The sequence below is a fragment of the Saccopteryx bilineata genome, chromosome 2 (assembly GCF_036850765.1).
Source record: "Saccopteryx bilineata isolate mSacBil1 chromosome 2, mSacBil1_pri_phased_curated, whole genome shotgun sequence".
Lineage (NCBI taxonomy): Eukaryota > Metazoa > Chordata > Mammalia > Chiroptera > Emballonuridae > Saccopteryx > Saccopteryx bilineata.
The window spans coordinates 157,228,670-157,246,352 of record NC_089491.1 but is presented as its reverse complement, the minus strand read 5'-3'; the positions used below and the strand labels follow the sequence as shown (position 1 = coordinate 157,246,352).

The 17,683-nt window shown below is 37.8% G+C and overlaps 1 protein-coding gene and 1 long non-coding RNA gene across 3 annotated transcripts in view; one reads left to right on the top strand and one right to left on the bottom strand.

The window, feature by feature from the left end:
- Nucleotides 1–17,683, top strand: part of LOC136324837 (uncharacterized) — a 457,224-nt gene that overhangs the window by 25,439 nt on the left and 414,102 nt on the right. The gene's annotated exons all lie outside the window — the stretch shown is intronic.
- The window catches only part of TBC1D15 (TBC1 domain family member 15), a 114,898-nt gene continuing 112,917 nt past the window's right edge, over nucleotides 15,703–17,683 (bottom strand). For both annotated transcript variants that reach the window (XM_066258253.1, XM_066258254.1), the window contains exons 16-17: nucleotides 17,564–17,650; nucleotides 15,703–16,608 (exon numbers count right to left, since the gene is read on the bottom strand). In XM_066258253.1, the coding sequence (XP_066114350.1) occupies nucleotides 16,390–16,608; nucleotides 17,564–17,650 (306 nt within the window). In that variant the 3' untranslated portion in view covers nucleotides 15,703–16,389. The remainder of the gene's footprint in view (nucleotides 16,609–17,563; nucleotides 17,651–17,683) is intronic.

Below are 17,683 nucleotides of genomic sequence, written 5' to 3'. Positions count from 1 at the left end.
GAATGGTAATATTAGCTAATATTCCTGACTGCTTAGTTTTGCTAATTTCTAGTCTAAGCATATTTTTAAAGAAAAAATTGGGATTCACTATCACAAAAATAAAACAAAAACTATTATTTACATTTTATATGTGAAGAAACTAAAATGCAAAGTATTCAGGTTCATACAATTAAAGGATGACTGAGGCAGTATTAAAATTCAGGCATACTGGCTCTAAAATCCATGCTTTCCGCTATTATAACTTCTTAAGTATTCCAAACAAGGAAAAACATATTAACCAATAGTACATTTAAGAAGCTATATATAGATTGCCAGCTAGAACAGGGTTTGGAAAGATGTGTATTTCAACAAAGATTTGTTAAGCACTCACTTTGTGTTATGCATTGAAACTAAGTCCTGTAGCCCCTGGCCAGTTGGCTCAGTGGTAGAGCATCGTCCCAGCATGTGAAAGTCCCAAGTTTGATTCCTGGTAAGGGCACACAGGAGAAGTGACCATCTGCTTATCCACCCCTCCACCCCCACTCTCTCTTTCCCTCCTGCAGCCATGGCTCAAGAGATTCAAGCAAAGTTAGCCCCTAGCGCTGAGGATGGCTCCATGGCCTAGGCCTCAGGCACAAAAAAAGTGTGGTTGCTGAGCAACGGAGCTGCAGCCCAGCTAGGTAGAGCACCCTATGGTAGAGGCTTGACAGGTGGAACCCGGTTAGGGTGCATGCTGGAGTCTGTCTCTACTTCCCTGCTTCCAACTTAATAAAAAACAAAACAAAACAACAACAACCAAAAAAACCCCTAAATCCTGGGGATGCAGAGTAAATGAAAACTGGAGTCTACTTACAAGGCTATCATAGAATAGCTGAAAGAAGCATACATGCAATAAATAAATGAAATAAAATATATTGACTTTTCCACAGAAGACACTAAGGAACAAGGGACAGCCTGACCTGCAAGTGGCAAAATGGATAGAGCACTGGACTGGGACGCAGAGGATTCAGGATCAAAACCTCAAGGTTGCTGGATTGAGAGTGGGTTCATCTGGCTTGAGCACAGGCTCACCAGGTTGAGTGTGGGACCATAGACGTGACCCCATGGTTGCTGGCTTGAGCCCAAAGGTCACTGGCCAAGCCCAAATGTCACTGGCCTGAAGCCCATAGTCACTGGCTTGAGCCCAAGATCACTGGCTTGAGCAAGGGGTCATTCACTCTGCCGTAGTCCCCCGATCAAGGCACATATAAGAAAGCAATCAATGAACAATTTAGGTGCCACAAGAAAGAATTGATGCTTCTCATTTCTCTCCCTTCCTATCTGTCTGTCCCTATCTGTCTCTCTGTGTCTCTATCACAAAAAAAGAAATGAACAAGGGACAGAGTGCTCAGTGCTACTTTAGCAGAGTCAGGAGAGACTTCTAGGAGGTGTTGCCTGAGCTGAGTATTTAAAAGTAAGTTTGTGTTGTCAGTCAGAAGGGAATGGGAGAGAGTAAGGAACATATTTCATGTAGAGAGAACAATATAAGAAAATACATCACTAATCATTAGAGAAATGCAAATTTAAACCACAATGAGATACCACTTCACACCAGTCAGAACGGCGCTCATTAACAAAACAACACAGAATAAGTGCTGGCGAAGATGTGGAGAAAAGGGAACCCTTCTGCACTACTAGTGGGAATGCAGACTGGTGCAGCCACTGTGGAAAACAGTATGGAGATTCCTCAAAAAATTAAAAATCGAACTGCCTTTTGACCCAGCCATCCCATTTTTAGGAAATGTCTTAAGAATACCAAATCACTGATTCAAAAGAAGAAATGCACCCCCATGTTTATTGCAGCATTGTTTACAATAGCCAAGATCTGGAAACAGCCCAAGTGTCCATCAGTGGACGAGTGGATTAAAAAGCTGTGGTACATACACAATGGAATACTATGCATCCACGAAAAAGGAAATCTCACCTTTTGCAACATGAATGGACCTGGAAACTATTATGCTAAGTGAAATAAGCCAGGCAGAGAAAGAAAAATATCATATGACCTCACTCATTTGAGAAATCCAATGAACAATGTGAACTGAGGAATGGAATAGAGGCAGAGGTGGATTCAAAGGGACCAGAGAAAAGCGGAGAGAGAGAAAGGGGATGAGAGGATGGGACCAGAGAAAGGAAAGAGATTGATGAAATTATATATACATAACACAGTGTTATAGAGAGAGCAGAAAAGCAAATCCTGGAAGAAAGGGGGAGGGCGTTGGGGGAGGGGGGCAAGAAGAATGTTGAGGGGAACACAAGGGTGGGGGGATGTATTCGGTGGGACACTTGAATCTATGTAAACATAATAAATTAAAAATCAGTTAAAAAAAAAAAGAAAATACAGAGAAAACAGATGTTGCTCAACAATGGTAGAGCATGGTTTGGAGGCACGTCTGAAGAGGAAAGCAGGGTCCAAATCCTGATAAATTTTGAATGGCATTCGGTGGGCTCTGCACTGCACTTTATCCTTCAAATGGAAAAGAGCAACTGAAAGGGTTTTATACAAGGCAACAGCATAATCATATTGGTATTTTTTAAAAGTAGCAGCTTGGAGGAGAACTTCAAGACTGAAGGCATAAACCATTTAGGACTTGAAAGAGCTGAGCTAGGAGAGGACGACCTGGACAAAGCAACAGCATGAATGAGGCAATGCAAAGAACAGATGTTAAGGGGTAAAAGCCATAAGATAAGATCTCTACTTAGATGTGGGAACAGAAAAAGAGGTTCCAGAATACTCCCAAATTTCTGAGTTGGAGGACTCAGAGAAGGAGAGTGTCATTCACTGAACTAGACCACACATAAATAATAGCAACTTAAGAGGAAATTTTTAGAAGTTTGCTTTTATGGATAATACATGTGAATGTTCCAGTGAAGATATCCAGTTAGCATGTGAATTTATGAGTTCAAAACCTGAAATGAGGCCTATGCTAGATAAAGAGATTTAGGTTTTGTCAAAAAACTGAATATATATGGGTACAGCTTCACTCATGGAGAATATGTGGTTTGATAAGAGAGCCAGAAACAGACCTTGGGGAACACCAAATTTAAAAAGCAATTTAAGGCCCTGGCCAGTTGGCTCAGTGGTAGAGCATCAGCCTGGTGTGTGGAAGTCCCGGGTTCAATTCCCAGCTAGGGCACACAGGAGAAGCGCCCATCTGCTTCTCCACCCCTCCCCCTCTCCTTCCTCTCTGTCTTTCTCTTCCCCTCCCGCGGCCAAGGCTCCACTGGAGCAAAGATGGCCCGGGCGCTGGGGATGGTTCCATGGCCTCTGCCTCAGGTGCTAGAGTGGTTCTGGTCACAACAGAGCGACGCCCCGGATGGGCAGAGCATCAACCCCTGGTGGGCATGCCGGGTGGATCCCAGTCGGGCGCATGCGGGAGTCTGTCTGACTGCCTCCCCGTTTCCAGCTTAAGAAAAATACAAAAAAAAAAAAAAGCAATTAAAAAGAAAATAAATAAATGAAGAAAAAGAAGAAAAAGTTCAAAAAGGTAGAAAGAAAAAGTTAACAGAAAATAAGTTAGAAGACAAATATCAAACAAGAAAGACAGGATAAAGGACTGGTTGTTTGGAAATTTGAATTCTAGGATTAAACATTTATATTTCATGAAGCACTTATTATTTTTGTATTGAGACTACACCCTAATGGAAATGATACTTTAGTAAGATTTGGTCTAGGCAGGACAACTAGAAAGAGAAAGAAAATTGGTAAAAGCTTGAACTAGGGTGGCAGCAGTTATGAACAGAAAAAGGAATGCCAAAATAAGAATTAACAAGGAGTTGGTGAAGTCCAATAGAAAAGGACTAAACTATCAGTCTTTATGGCTAGAAATAGTGCAATTTCCACTACAGTGGTACCTTGAGATACGAACAGACCAACATACAAATTTTTAAGAAACAAACTGCAAGTCAGTTGTATTTTTGTTCGAGATCCGAGTGAAATTCCGAGATACAAGTTGTGATTTGGGAAGCAGCCACTAGTTGGCACATTGGCTCATGGGTCCAGTATCGGCAGTTTGATTATGAGTTGACTGACTTACAAGCTCGGTTACAAAATGAATTAAATTCGTATCTCAAGGTACCACTATTTCCAAAGAAGGAATAAATTCTAGAGAAAAAAACTTTAGGGATAGTGAATTTGAGTTGACCACAGTACAACCAAGTGACTTTAAATAGCATGTGACTATAAATGTGGGATTGGAATTTGAGAAATGGATTAGATCTGGGAATAGAAATTTGAAAGTTGAATTCAGTGACATTGGTTGATATAAACATGAAATCTCCAAATAAAAGAATATGTAGAGGGGAAAAACGATTGGAACCCTTGTGAACTGTTAGAGGGGGATTTAAAATGGTGCAGCAAATGTGGAATCAGCACAGCGGTTCCTTGAAAAAGTAAAAACAGAATTACCACATGATATAGCAATCACTATAACCAAAATAATTTGAAAGCAGGCTCTCAAAGAGATATTTATACACCCATGTTCACACAGCATTATTCACAACAGATAAAATACAGAAGTAATGCAAGTGTCTGTCATTGAGAAATGAATGGGTAAACAAAGTGGGGAATGTACATACAATGGAATATTAATAATATTATTCAGCCATAAAAGCAAATTCTGACACACGTTGCAAGATTGATGAACATTGAGGACATTATGCTAAGTGAAATAAGTGAGTCACAAAAAGTCAAACAGTGTATGATTCCACTTACATGGGGTATTTAGAGTAGTCAAACTCCCCAAAACAAAGTAGAATGGCAGTTGTCAGGGGGTGGGGAGGGAAAAATAGGATACAGAGTTTCTGTTATACAAGATAAGTCCTGGAGATTGGTTGCACAACAATGTGAATGCATTACAATTAAAGGTAGAAAAAAAGAAAAAAGATGTCATCAGGTAAAAAGATGATTAAAAAAGATGAAATATGAAAGCTTAAAGAAGAGATAAAACTCATCGTCAAATGTTTCAAAACCACAGAGAAAATGAAAGAGGACTAGAAAAAGACCTCTAGATTTGGTTATAAAGTTGTCATGTATTGACCTTAAAGAATGTAGTTTTAGCAAAAAGAGAAGAAAAATCCAGATTACAGGAGTAAAGAGAATGTGGACACTGAAGTGTAAACAATAGCTCTGGATTATTTATATAAGATATTAAAGGACACTTATTCCTAACTGAGAATGTTAGACTTCTGCTCCTTCCAGAAATCCCACTAAAGCAACAATAAAGGATTTCCTTTTTTTTTTTAAGGTACAAAAGAATAGCATAAATAGCAACAAAAATGGAGGCTTGACAAGAGATGAGTGATCACAGACCTTGCAGACATAAGAAAATGTAACCTTAAGCTATCGATGAAGAAGACTGAGAAGCACCTCAGTGTATACCGTAGAATCCCCTAGACTCAAATACGTCTAGAAGTGAGGGTAAATGGAGGAGACTAAAAAAGAGCAGTTGAAAGTCTAAGTAGTTAAACCATTTTAAAATTTAACAACAGAGTTACAATAATCAAAACACTATGCTACTGCAAAAGAACAAACATATTGATAAATGGAATAGAATTTAGAGTCCTTTCATTTATGATCAATTTTCAATAAAAGTGCAAGACAATTCAATGGAGAAAGAATAATCTTCTTAACAAATGTTGCTGAGACAACTTTGGCTATCCACATAAAAAGGAATGTAGTTGAACTTCTACACAAAAATTAACTAAAATGGGTCACAGGCCTAAATGTTAAAGCTAAAATTATAAAAGTCTTAAAAGAAACCATAGGAGCCTGATCAGGCAGTGACACAGTGAATAGAGTGTCAGACTAGGATGCAGAGGACCCAGGTTTGAAACTCCGAGGTCGCCAGTTTGAGCACGGCTCATCTGGTTTGAGGACAGCTTGCCAGCTTGAGCCTAAGGTCGCTGGCTTGAGCAAGGGATCACTCACTCTGCTGTAGCCCTCCAGTTAAGGCACATATGAGAGAGCAATCAATGAACAACTAAGGTGCTGCAACAAAGAATGATGCTTCTCATCTCTCTCCCTTCCTCTCTGTCCCTATCTGTCCCTCTCTCTGTCTGTCACAAAAAAAAAGAAAGAAAAAGAAAACATGGTATATTTTGGCAACCTTGAACTAGGCAATTGTTTCTTAGATATAACACCAAAAACACAAGCGACCAAAATAAATTATAAGTTTTTATCAAAATTAAAAATGTGCTTCAAAGGTCACCATCAAGAAAAAAACCCCACAGAATTAGAGAAAATATTTGTAAATCATGTATCTCATAGAAAACAGTATCCAAAATACATAAGGAATTCTTACAAGCCAACAATGAAAAAACAAACCATTGTTTTAAAGTATTTAAATTGACATGTCTGCAAAGAATTATCTGGCCAGTAAGCACATGAAAAGATGCTCAACATCGTTAGTCACTAGAAAAATGCAAATCAAAAATACAAGATTCCACTTCATAAGCCAGTAGAATGGCTAAAACAAAAATGGCAGACAATTTTTTCAGGGAGGAAGAGGAAAAGTGCAACACTCTGTGAACATACTAAAACCCACTTAATTGGACACCTTAAATGGTGAATTTTATGGCATATGAATTAGATCTTTAAGGAGGACAGTTAAAACCCATTACTTCCCTCCTCTATTCTATGTAGCCACTTCCCTTCCTGTCCCCAGGTAGAAAAATGGAGTTTATCCCAAGCTGAAGGGCACCAGGTAGTTGAGAGTAAGGGTATCATACCGAAAAGAAGGTTATTTATTTATTTATTTATTTTGTATTTTTCTGAAGCTGGAAACGGGGAGAGACAGTCAGACAGACTCCCGCATGCGCCCCACCGGGATCCACCCAGCACACCCACCAGGGGGCGATGCTCTGCCCCTCCAGGGCATCGCTCTGTCGCGACCAGAGCCACTCTAGCGCCTGGGGCAGAGGCCAAGGAGCCATCCCCAGCGCCTGGGCCATCTTTGCTCCAATGGAGCCTCAGCTGCGGGAGGGGAAGAGAGAGACAGAGAGGAAGGAGAGGGGGAGGGGTGAAGAAGCAGATGGGCGCTTCTCCTGTGTGCCCTGGCCGGGAATCGAACCCAGGACTTCTGCACGCCAGGCCGACGCTCTACCACTGAGCCAACCGGCCAGGGCCGAAAAGAAGATTATTAAATGAACTTATGCAGTGAGTACTGAGACTCTCAAATCTCAGGAGGCTGAGAGGTAGGTAGTTAGCCTCCAGCCAGGTAAAGGGATTAAATGTTTGTTGACTAACAGTCACTATAATTTTCCATGCCATTAAAAATGCTTAATGCAGACAAGACATCCCTTGTGATTGTTTTAATTTTTAAGATTATTTGCTATATCATCCAAGAGGATTGACTTGAGAAAGATCAAACTTAATAAGCAAAAAAATCTTACACTAGTGTACCCATTGTTTCTATAGCAACTTTCATAAACAAAGATTGATAAAAGGTCAGCATATTTAAGCCCAATTTGAAGAGGGTAAAACTGAAGCACAAAGAATATAGTGATGTATTTTGGGGTCAGTTCTCCAATAGATGAGATGAAACCAGAATACACAGAATTTGAAAATCAAAATTACCTCAGTCAATGGGAAACAAACAAACCAAATGGAACCCACGGCTATTCCTGTAGGACAGTATGGTTCGGGAGGGAAAACAAACCAGAGCTTAAAGATTAAAGATGGCCTGAGGCAGTATCTGTTTGGTTGCCATCAGATAATAATAGCACTTACTAAAGGCTTAATCCTGCCAGGCACTCTATTAAGTACAGTGGACATTTTCTGAAATAAACAACCCCATCAGTTTGACTGATTTTTCTTATGACATCCGAGTCCTGGAGCTCACAGAATAAACTCTCCCTCTATGCCAAGAACATAAAGCATAAAGTGATCCAAGCCTTCACACCCACCCTAAGCCACTCTGAGCGCCTTGAGGAAACAAATTCTTTTTGTTCAGAAATACCACCTCTTGTTACTGGTTACTATTATTATTACTAGTTACAATTATAATTTATCTAGAAGTACCACCTCTTATTACTGGTCCAAAGTCTGTGTGCCTGAGGCTTCAAAAGGAACAGCAGAGCCCTGGTTAGGTAGCTCAGTTGGTTAGAGCATTGTCCCAACATGTCAAGGTTATGGGTTCAATCCCGGGTCAAAGATCAACCGATGATGGCATAATTAAGTGTAACAACAAATTCATGTTTCTCTTTCTCTCCTTCCTCTAACATAAAAAATCAGTTAAAAAAAAGAAAAGAAACACCAGAGTATGGAGTAAAGCAAGGTTTATTGATCAAGAAGGCACCAATCAAGAAGATGGGAGCCCTCACAGTTCCTCAAATCTATCTGAAGAAAGTACAGAGTTCAGGCTTCTTTTATGTCAAGGGGAAGGGTCATGGGAGGAGCTGTACTGTAAAAACTCAAGCCCCAAACAAAACTCTTCTAATGATTAGCATGTCTAAAGCAGGGCTACCTGGCCTGAATCAGGCGATGTGGACAAAGCCAGTGAGCTTTTGTTTATTGTTACACTATCAACACTACTATCTGTGTTTATATAGCTATAGAGCTCTAAATTGTAACTAAAAACCTTTGAGTCAGTGTGGCAGATAAAGTAAGAAAAAATAAGAGGGGGAGCATGCAATACTTCTTAACATTTTCAAGTTTAACAAAGAATGTATGGCCCTGGCCGGATCGGTCAGTGGTAAAGCATCAGCCTGGCGTGTGGAAGTCCTGGGTTCAATTCCTAGTCAGGGCATATAAGGAAGCGCCCATCTTCTTCTCCACCCTTCCCCTCTCCTTCCTCTTTCTCTCTTCCTCTCCTGCAGCCAAAGCTCCATTGGAGCAAAGTTGGTCCAGGCACTAGAATGGCTCCAGAAGAAACAGAGCAACACCCCCTGGTGGGCATGCCGGGTGGATCCTGGTAGGGCGCATGCGGGAGTCTTGACTGCCTCCCTGCTTCTAACTTCAGAAAAATACCAAAAAAAAAAAAAAAAAAAAAAAAAAGTATAGTCCTTAAGATAAATATAGAACAGAGTCTAAGAGCCTAGACCAGGGGTCCCCAAACTACAGCCCATGGGCCGCATGCGGCCCCGAGGCCATTTATCCGGCCCCTACCACACTTCCAGAAGGGGCACCTCTTTCATTGGTGGTCAGTGAGAGGAGCATAGTTCCCATTGAAATACTGGTCAGTTTGTTGATTTAAATTTACTTGTTCTTTATTTTAAATATTGTATTTGTTCCCGTTTTGTTTTTTTACTTTAAAATAAGATATGTGCAGTGTGCATAGGGATTTGTTCATAGTTTTTTCTATAGTCCAGCCCTCCAATGGTCTGAGGGACAGTGAACTGGCCCCTGTGTAAAAAGTTTGGGGGCCCCTGGCCTAAACCAAGGCTTGACCCTTCACGAATTCACTCCACACTGTGAAGCTATCAATGAAATGTTCATCCACATGCAAAAGAATTAAACTGGACCACTATCTTACGTAATGCACAAAAATTAACTCAAAATGGATTAAAGACTTTAACATAAGAAATGCTCACAATTATATAAGCCCTGTCACAGAATAAACTTCACTCTTCTAAATTTATCTTTTTATTCTAATTCCAAAGTAGAGTTGAAGAGATATGAAACACTCTGTGACCTGGACATGTAGAAAGTATTACAAAATCAAATTTAGAGAGTAACCAAAAGAAATTTCTGTGGTAAAGTATATATATATATATTTTTTTTTTTCTTTGTTTTTACAGGGACAGAGAGAGAGTCAGAGAGAGGGACAGACAGGATCAAACAGGCAGGAACGGGAGAGATGAGAAGCATCAATCATCAGTTTCTCGTTGCGCGTTGCGACTTCCTAGTTGTTCATTGATTGCTTTCTCACATGTGCCTTGACCGTGGGCCTTCAGCAGACCGAGCAATCCCCTGCTGGAGCCAGCGGCCTTGGGTCCAAGCTGGTGAGCTCTTCACTCAAGCCAGATGAGCCCGCGCTCAAGCTGGCGACCTCGGGGTCTCGAACCTGGATCCTTCCGCATCCCAGTCCGACGCTCTAGCCACTGCGCCACCACCCGGTCAGGCAATATATATATATATTTTTAAAAAAGAGGTTTTTCTCATGCCTGGAAAAGATTGGGTTATATTCTTGCTAGGATCAAAGGAATAAATTAGAAGAAAAAAAAAAAAAAAAGAGTTCTGCTGAGGCCGAGTAGTGGCTCCAGGATTCTGTCATCTGAATTCAATCCACTAGACCTCAGCTGACACATACTTATTCTTCAAATTTCCTCCCTAAGAAAAGATGTGCCTCTGTCAAGACTAACACATCTGCTCTTTAAGTTCTAGTTTATGAAGCTCGAGTTTCTTTTGTTACCCTTCTCAGGTATTAAAAGTCAATGAAAGGGTTTCTCTTCCTCTCTACCTTCACCAATCAAAACTTCAGCCAAGTCATAATAGACAGAAAAGGTTCCAGGCTAGTTTAGAAAACACTATTAGTTAATAGGATGTAAGAGCCATAAGACTGGGTTTCCCCTCCTTTGGGAAGTCCATTAACCCTTATAGAGAATCCTTAAAAGTTCTGTAAATCAAGAGAATAAATATTTGTCCCAAAGTGAGTCAAAAGTTGAATTTAAATTGAACAATTAAAAAAAATCAGTTCTCTGGTTTGCCTTCTTTACACTTGAACATCTGCAAAAGAATGTACCTTTAATTTGTCCTTTTGGGGAAGAAAGGTGGAAAGGAGGGTATAGGAGCATCTATGTATTAAAATAGCATTACTTCTATTAAGAGGACAAAAAGTACCTAAACAATTTCACTCAAAAAAACGTTAACAATTTACATCTTCACATAATTTATTTGGGTTATATACTATTAACTGTTAATGACTTTCTAGCCCACAAATACTCCTTTTGACACATTGAACAAGACTCAGCTAACAAAAAGCACGTGGCCCAAATTCCCTTTGGGTGCCTCCTGCACACCGTGGTCACCAGTGACAGCAGCTCGCAGTGTAACTGCTCAGCACCCAGAAGTACCTCGACAGCTTCTGCGCTGGAGCAACTTGCTCCACCATGGAAGAGATCTGAGCCCCTTGTCCAGTCAGGCCATACATCTAAAGCAATGTAAAAACAGCCCTATTTGTATTTTTAACGCAGTCTACAAACCCATTGGGTCTTATACCTCTAATAAGGCCAGTGTGAAGTTGGAAAACATGTATTATTGACTGTCACAGCAAAAGCCCATCTCTGAGGTTAATTAGTCTTCTTAATTAAAAAGCTGAAACAGAACTGGACTACTCACTGATCATAACTAAACTTAATAGATTTGTTCATTCCATTCTGTCTTCTTTTGCAGAGCGAGATGTGTGAGGAGCAGTATACTATACAGACATTTGAGAAAGAGAAACGTATGTAATAGCTGACCTATTATTACATTATAATCTTAGGGATTAAACTACATTAGGCAAATATAGTATTTCTGATTGCTGGTAGTTCTTAGAAAAAGAGATTTTGATTGTAATTTTTTTTTTTGAGTGAGTTGGTAAACAGTGCAATTTCCCATGGGCTGTAAAAGTGCTTTGGATATCCAAGATTTATACAAATATGTACAGTCTAACGGCCCAATATTTTTCTGACAAGATGCATACCCTGAAAAATAGAGGAGTCTAATGACATAACAGTGCAAATGCAAAAACTATCTGTAATCAGAACAATCCTCAAAAGTCTGTAATGGAAAATCCATGTATTATAAAGACCCAAGAGGAGAACAGGCCAAACACATTGCATCAAATGGCACTGCATTCACATTAAAAGCATAGATATTTAGTGCCAGGCAGTGACATTAGGTACTAATGGAAACCTTTCAAATTCATTTCAAATTTAATTGCTTCATGTTTAGAAGTGACTTGAAAATTCATCTTCAAATGAAAGAAGGGAAATTTACATAAAATAACAGGCTAAGATGACTGGCATCACTTTTTACTAAAAATAATGATCAGAACCAGGGCAAATTCACCTTAGAAAATCAGAGAACTACTTATTAAAAAACTTATTGACTTGTCTAGCCAAAATGTTGCCCTAATCAGCGATCAAACCTGCAACCCTGACATATCAGGACGATGTTTTCACCAACTGAGCTAATCCAGCCAGGGTCAAAATGTGAACTTTGAAATAAAATATAGAATGGCAGTTCTCTAACTTCAGGATGCTCAGGAACCACTTGGACGCCTCTTAAAAGGCAGATTCCTTGACTTCCAAAGAGTCTGATTCCATAGGTCTGAAGTAGAGCCTGGACATGAATTTTGGTAATAGAGACCAAGGATTTGGAGATGAGCACTCTGAAGATATTTTAATTGATGATACTAAATTAGCATGAGTCACAAATTATCATTCACACATTAATTTATAATAATGGTTCTCAACTTTTGGGAAAATCAGGGAAACTTTTAAGAAATTATTTGGCCCTGGCCAGTTAGTTCAGTCAGTTACATCATCTCCAAACACCAAGGTTGTGGGTTTGATCCCCAATTAGACACATACGGGAAGCGACCAATGAGCTCACAACTAAATGAAACAAATGCTTCCTCCCAGCTCTCTCTCCCTCCCTTTCTTCTTCCCTCCCTCTCTCTCTCTAAAATCAATATCCTGGTTGGATAGCTCAGTTGGTTAGAGCACTGTCCTGATACACCGAGGTTGTGGGTTTGATCCTCAGTCACGGCACATATAGGAAAAGATCAGTGTTTGTTTCTCTCTCTACGCCCCCCTTCCTCTCTCTAGAATAAAAAAAAAAATTAAAAAGAAACTATGTGACCTTCCCCTAAAATATGCATGTATGCACAAAAGACTATAAGAGGTTCATGTATCTTCTGAACACCCCAAGGAATCCAAGCTAGAGTGATATTACCTTGTAACATAATTGCATACAAGGGGAAGGTCTAGGTTCTTCAATAAACATTTTGGCTTACTTTATATATATAAACTATCTTTAATAAAGAATTAGTTGGCATCCATAAAAGCCCTTGGAAAAGTCAGGTTCAGCAAAAATCCCTATCACAAAAGACGTTTTCCTTACTCAAAAAAGCTTCAGTTCTCACCAAGACAAAAGTTACTAATATACAAAGAATTCTAGACACATGAATCAAAAGAGAAATGTTCTTAAATGGAAAAGGTTTCCCATAGACTCAGCAAAAATGAAAAGACTTTTTTGTTAAAATAGACATTACTTGACTTTTTATCAACTTTAAACATCACATAATACAGTCTATATTTTATGGTAAGGCATGAACAGAGCATCCTGTGAAAACTGAAGACCAAACCTTTATACAGAGATTAACAAACTGACCTGAGCTATCCCGGCGATCTCAGCAGCCCGAGTTTACCCAGTATTGACTAACTGGGTTCTGTGGGCACTCATTAAAACTATCACTCTCCTCAGGCAAGGACAGCAAAAGCCAAAATAGGCAAATAGAACCACATCAAACTAAAAAGCTTTTGCTCAGTGAAAGAAACCACCAATGAAAGGAAACCCACCAAATGGGAGAAGATATTGGCAATTGACACATCTGATAAGGGGTTAATATCCAAAATATTATATAGAGAACTCATACAACTCAGTATCAAAAAATCAAACAGATGGCCAAGACACACAAGATGCTTGACATCATTAATCATCAAGGGAAATGCAAATCAAGACCACACTAAGGTATTACACCTCACACCTTCCAGATAGGCTATTTATCAAAAACAAAACAAATAACAAATGTTGGCAAGAACTGGAGAAAAGGGAATCCTTCTGCAATGTTGGCAGGATTGCAAATAGGTATACCCATTATAAAAAACCAGTACAGACGTTCTTCAAAAAATCAAAAACAGACCTACCACATGACTCAGCAATTCCACTTCTGGGTATTTATCTGAAGAAAACTAAGATTACTTTGAAAAAGATATATGCATCCCTATGTTCAGTGCAACATTATTTGCAATAGCTAATATATGCAAGCAACCTAAGTGTCCACTAATAAAAAAGATGTGGTATATGTATTTATACATATGTATGTGTACATACACACATATATACATATACATACAATGGAATATAGCCATAAAAATACCCAACAACAAAATCTTGCCATTTGTGAACATGTATAAACCTAGAGGATATGAAGCTAAGTGAAATAAATCAGACAATAAAGGACAAATATGTATGATTTCGCTTACATGTGGAATATAAAAAACAAAATAAACATAAACAGACTCATAAATAAAAAGAACTGATGGTCGCCAGAAGGGACAGGAGTGGAAGGAACAGCCAAAAAGGTGAAGGGGAGTAAGAGGCACAAACTTCCAGCTATAAACTAAGGCACAGGGATGTAATGTACAGCATGGAAAGTCTAGTTTATAACATTGTAAAAACTTTGTACAGGAACCGACGGTTACTAGGCTGAGATCACTCTGTAAGGTATGTAAGTGTTGAATCACTATGTTGTACTCCTGAAACTAATATAATATTGTATGTCAACTAACTTTAATAATAAACTTTAGTGCTATATTACCACTCCTATATAAAAAATGTGCTAGATAAAAATACAGGCTGTTTAGTAAAAATGTTTAATTAACAAGTAGTTTTAAAATAAAACATGACAAAAGTTCAACTTACTAAATGTATTAAGATTTTTAAAAACTCTGAAGTAATGCTACATTGCGCAGTGGAAACAAACTTCCAAAAAGCCCCTGTCCAGGAAGAACAAGGAGGACATCAAGATATTCTAAGCAATTTCCTGAACAGCAGGAAATGAAAGGCTGGAGATGCTGAGTTTTCAATCAGTTTACTTTTCTTTTCTGAATAGGCTTACTCATTATTAACTGATGAAAGATAACACATATGATATTAAAAACCAACATCTAATGGTTCTACTGTCATGATTGTCAGTTAATACTCAAGTAGGAAAAAAATTGCATTTGGTTCTCTTACTTTCTGTGGACGGGGTGGTATCTATCTATTGGACCATTTTAAAACTGCGTCATATTTTGTATTATTAGCATCAAGTGTAGGAAGCTGCTTTACTGTATCACATAATTATGTCCTCCATGGCAATACTATCCCCAATTTTATGCCAGTGAAATTTTTTTCAGTTATAGAAAAGGTCATGTTACTTTCTCATTTCCACAACTCATTCAAATGATTATTTCAATCACATAAAAATATGAAATTTATTGGGTCCATCTAGGATTTTTTTCCTCCTAATGAAGAATTAGCAGACTATTTCTAGCTGTAATTTAACTGAAAACACTATTTCAACTTCAAATTTATTTTAATGATATGTACAGGAGTTAACAAATTACAATTAAAATGGAATCAGTTATGTTAATTCCATATAACTTAAAATCATGCAACACTGCATGGTAAAAAACAAGAGCTTTGTTCATATACAAAAGAATATTATTTTGAGACTTATAGTATATTGAAATTTTTGACATAAGCTTTTTGCAAAGAGTTTTTTTTTATAAAAATTTAAAGATCTGATTAATCAGTTAATACATTGTTAGGAAAAGTAATAAACATTATTAGTAAAGTGAGGTTACAAGCAATTAATTTCAAAATTATACCAGGAATGGGGTTGAATGTAGTCTCATGAAATAAATGCTTGGTTAAGAAAATAGTTTTGAAAAAGATTTCATATTAAATCTATGTATTAATTTTTTCAAATCAGGTTATATAATCAAGTCAAGTTTATTCAGTTAAAGAAAATATGCCTATCCTTTCTTATACTCATAAATAAGTACTCATATAGTCTTTATACACAAGTGAAGAAAAGTTCAATGTAACAAATATACTGCCAATCCACTTATGGTTGAAATAGCTCTTTTATCTACACAATAAATTGCATTGCTGTACATTGATGAAAATGTCCAATTTAAATCACATTCAACCAGCACAAATATTTAAGCTGAGTATTGTTGTAAACAATAGAGAAAAGAAATTCATTTTGTCATGGGGTAGTAATCTACTTCTCAGCTTAGAATGCTATAGAAAGGCTCGATGTTTAATCAAATTCAAAACCCACTAAACTTAAAACAAAGTGAACATTTTCAAAGTGCATAATTTCCAACTCATCCACTTGTGATATTTATCCAATTCCAGTTCATCAGCAAGAAAATAAAATGTACTTGGCTATAAAAATACTAAGGAATGTTATTGAAAAAGAAAGGCTATTTGGTAGAAGTAACTACAAAAATAATTAGTGTAAATCTTTGTAAAGCTTTAATGCAAGAACATCAGTACACTTTCTTTCTGTAAATCTCAGAGCACGATGATTACCCAAGATTTTCAATTTCCACCTGTCAAGTACTTGAAAAAAGTTGCAACAAAGTGTCTCTTCAAAAATTAAGCAACAAGGATCATGCAGGTGTTAATCTGCTAACATTTGGGGACACTAATATCTGTGTTGGGTTGTCATCTCTGGCTCCACTGGCAGCAAGCACAGGCAAGGAGTTGCTCTGAAATGCAGATGTAGAACTAGTCGTGCAGACATTTTCATCTTCACCAATGTCTGAGTCTGGTGTTGTAACCTCACTGTCCTGAAGCCCCAGTATCTCACAAACTGCTTGTGGCAATTCCTGAACACGAAAAATCAAACACAAAACCATCATTTACTACAGAGAAAGTTAATCACAAAGTAACAGTTCTAATGAAGACTACACTGATTACAGAATCTGAACATCTGTTCTAACAGTATTTGTTATGTGCCCTCTCAAACTACCTTTGCCACTCCAAATGGAATTTTAACCACTTTTCTCTTAAGTGGTTCCCTGACCTTCTATTCTGAATCAATCACTATCCATCCCACCCTAACACTCCCACAAACATCTAGTTTACTAATATTTAGCATTTACTTCATTCTCCTTGTTTTTTTAATCTTATTTACACTTTTTTCCTTAATACACAAAGGTTCCTTACCACTGACATGTTTTGAACAGAATAGCTACCAAATAAGTGTTTATAAAACTGAACCAAAATAAGTATTTGGAATCATAAACAAATGATACAAAGACCAAGTAAGAATTCTCTTAAAAATGTAAAAAAAGCCAAAATAATACATCAATTACTTGGTTTGAGCTCAGATCAGAATACATCAAATTTGCCTTGTTTTCAGACAAATTAAATAGCATGACCTACGAATGTAATGACATAGACTTAGTTATTTCTGATTAGCATCTGCCTTTATTTGGAGATACTACATATTTAATATAAGGTCCTATTCTGTATTCACTGATTCTACTGGGTAATATACCAATGCTTAAATTCTATAGCCTCATTGGCTATTACAGAAATGTTTTCGTAACTCTAGTCATTTTGCCTTATTATATGATTCTCATCTAGCATTATTAATCATTTCTAATTATGTGCTATAAATCAATCATGGTAAACAAAATGGTAGCCAATGCTTTATGTTTGCCTTCATCTTGCTAAAACTGCCACTTATAGTATTACTTCTAAGAAGAAAAACTCTTGCCCACAACCCACCAAAAACATGAACAAAAAATTTTTTCTATTATTTAAAATACTGTATACCTTGCATTTTACCATCTGTAGAGAAATTGCTTCTGCTTTGCATAGTATATCTTCCACATCAATTTTCATAGACAATTCATTAATATGCTAAAATGAACCAATAAAACGTTAATAAAAACA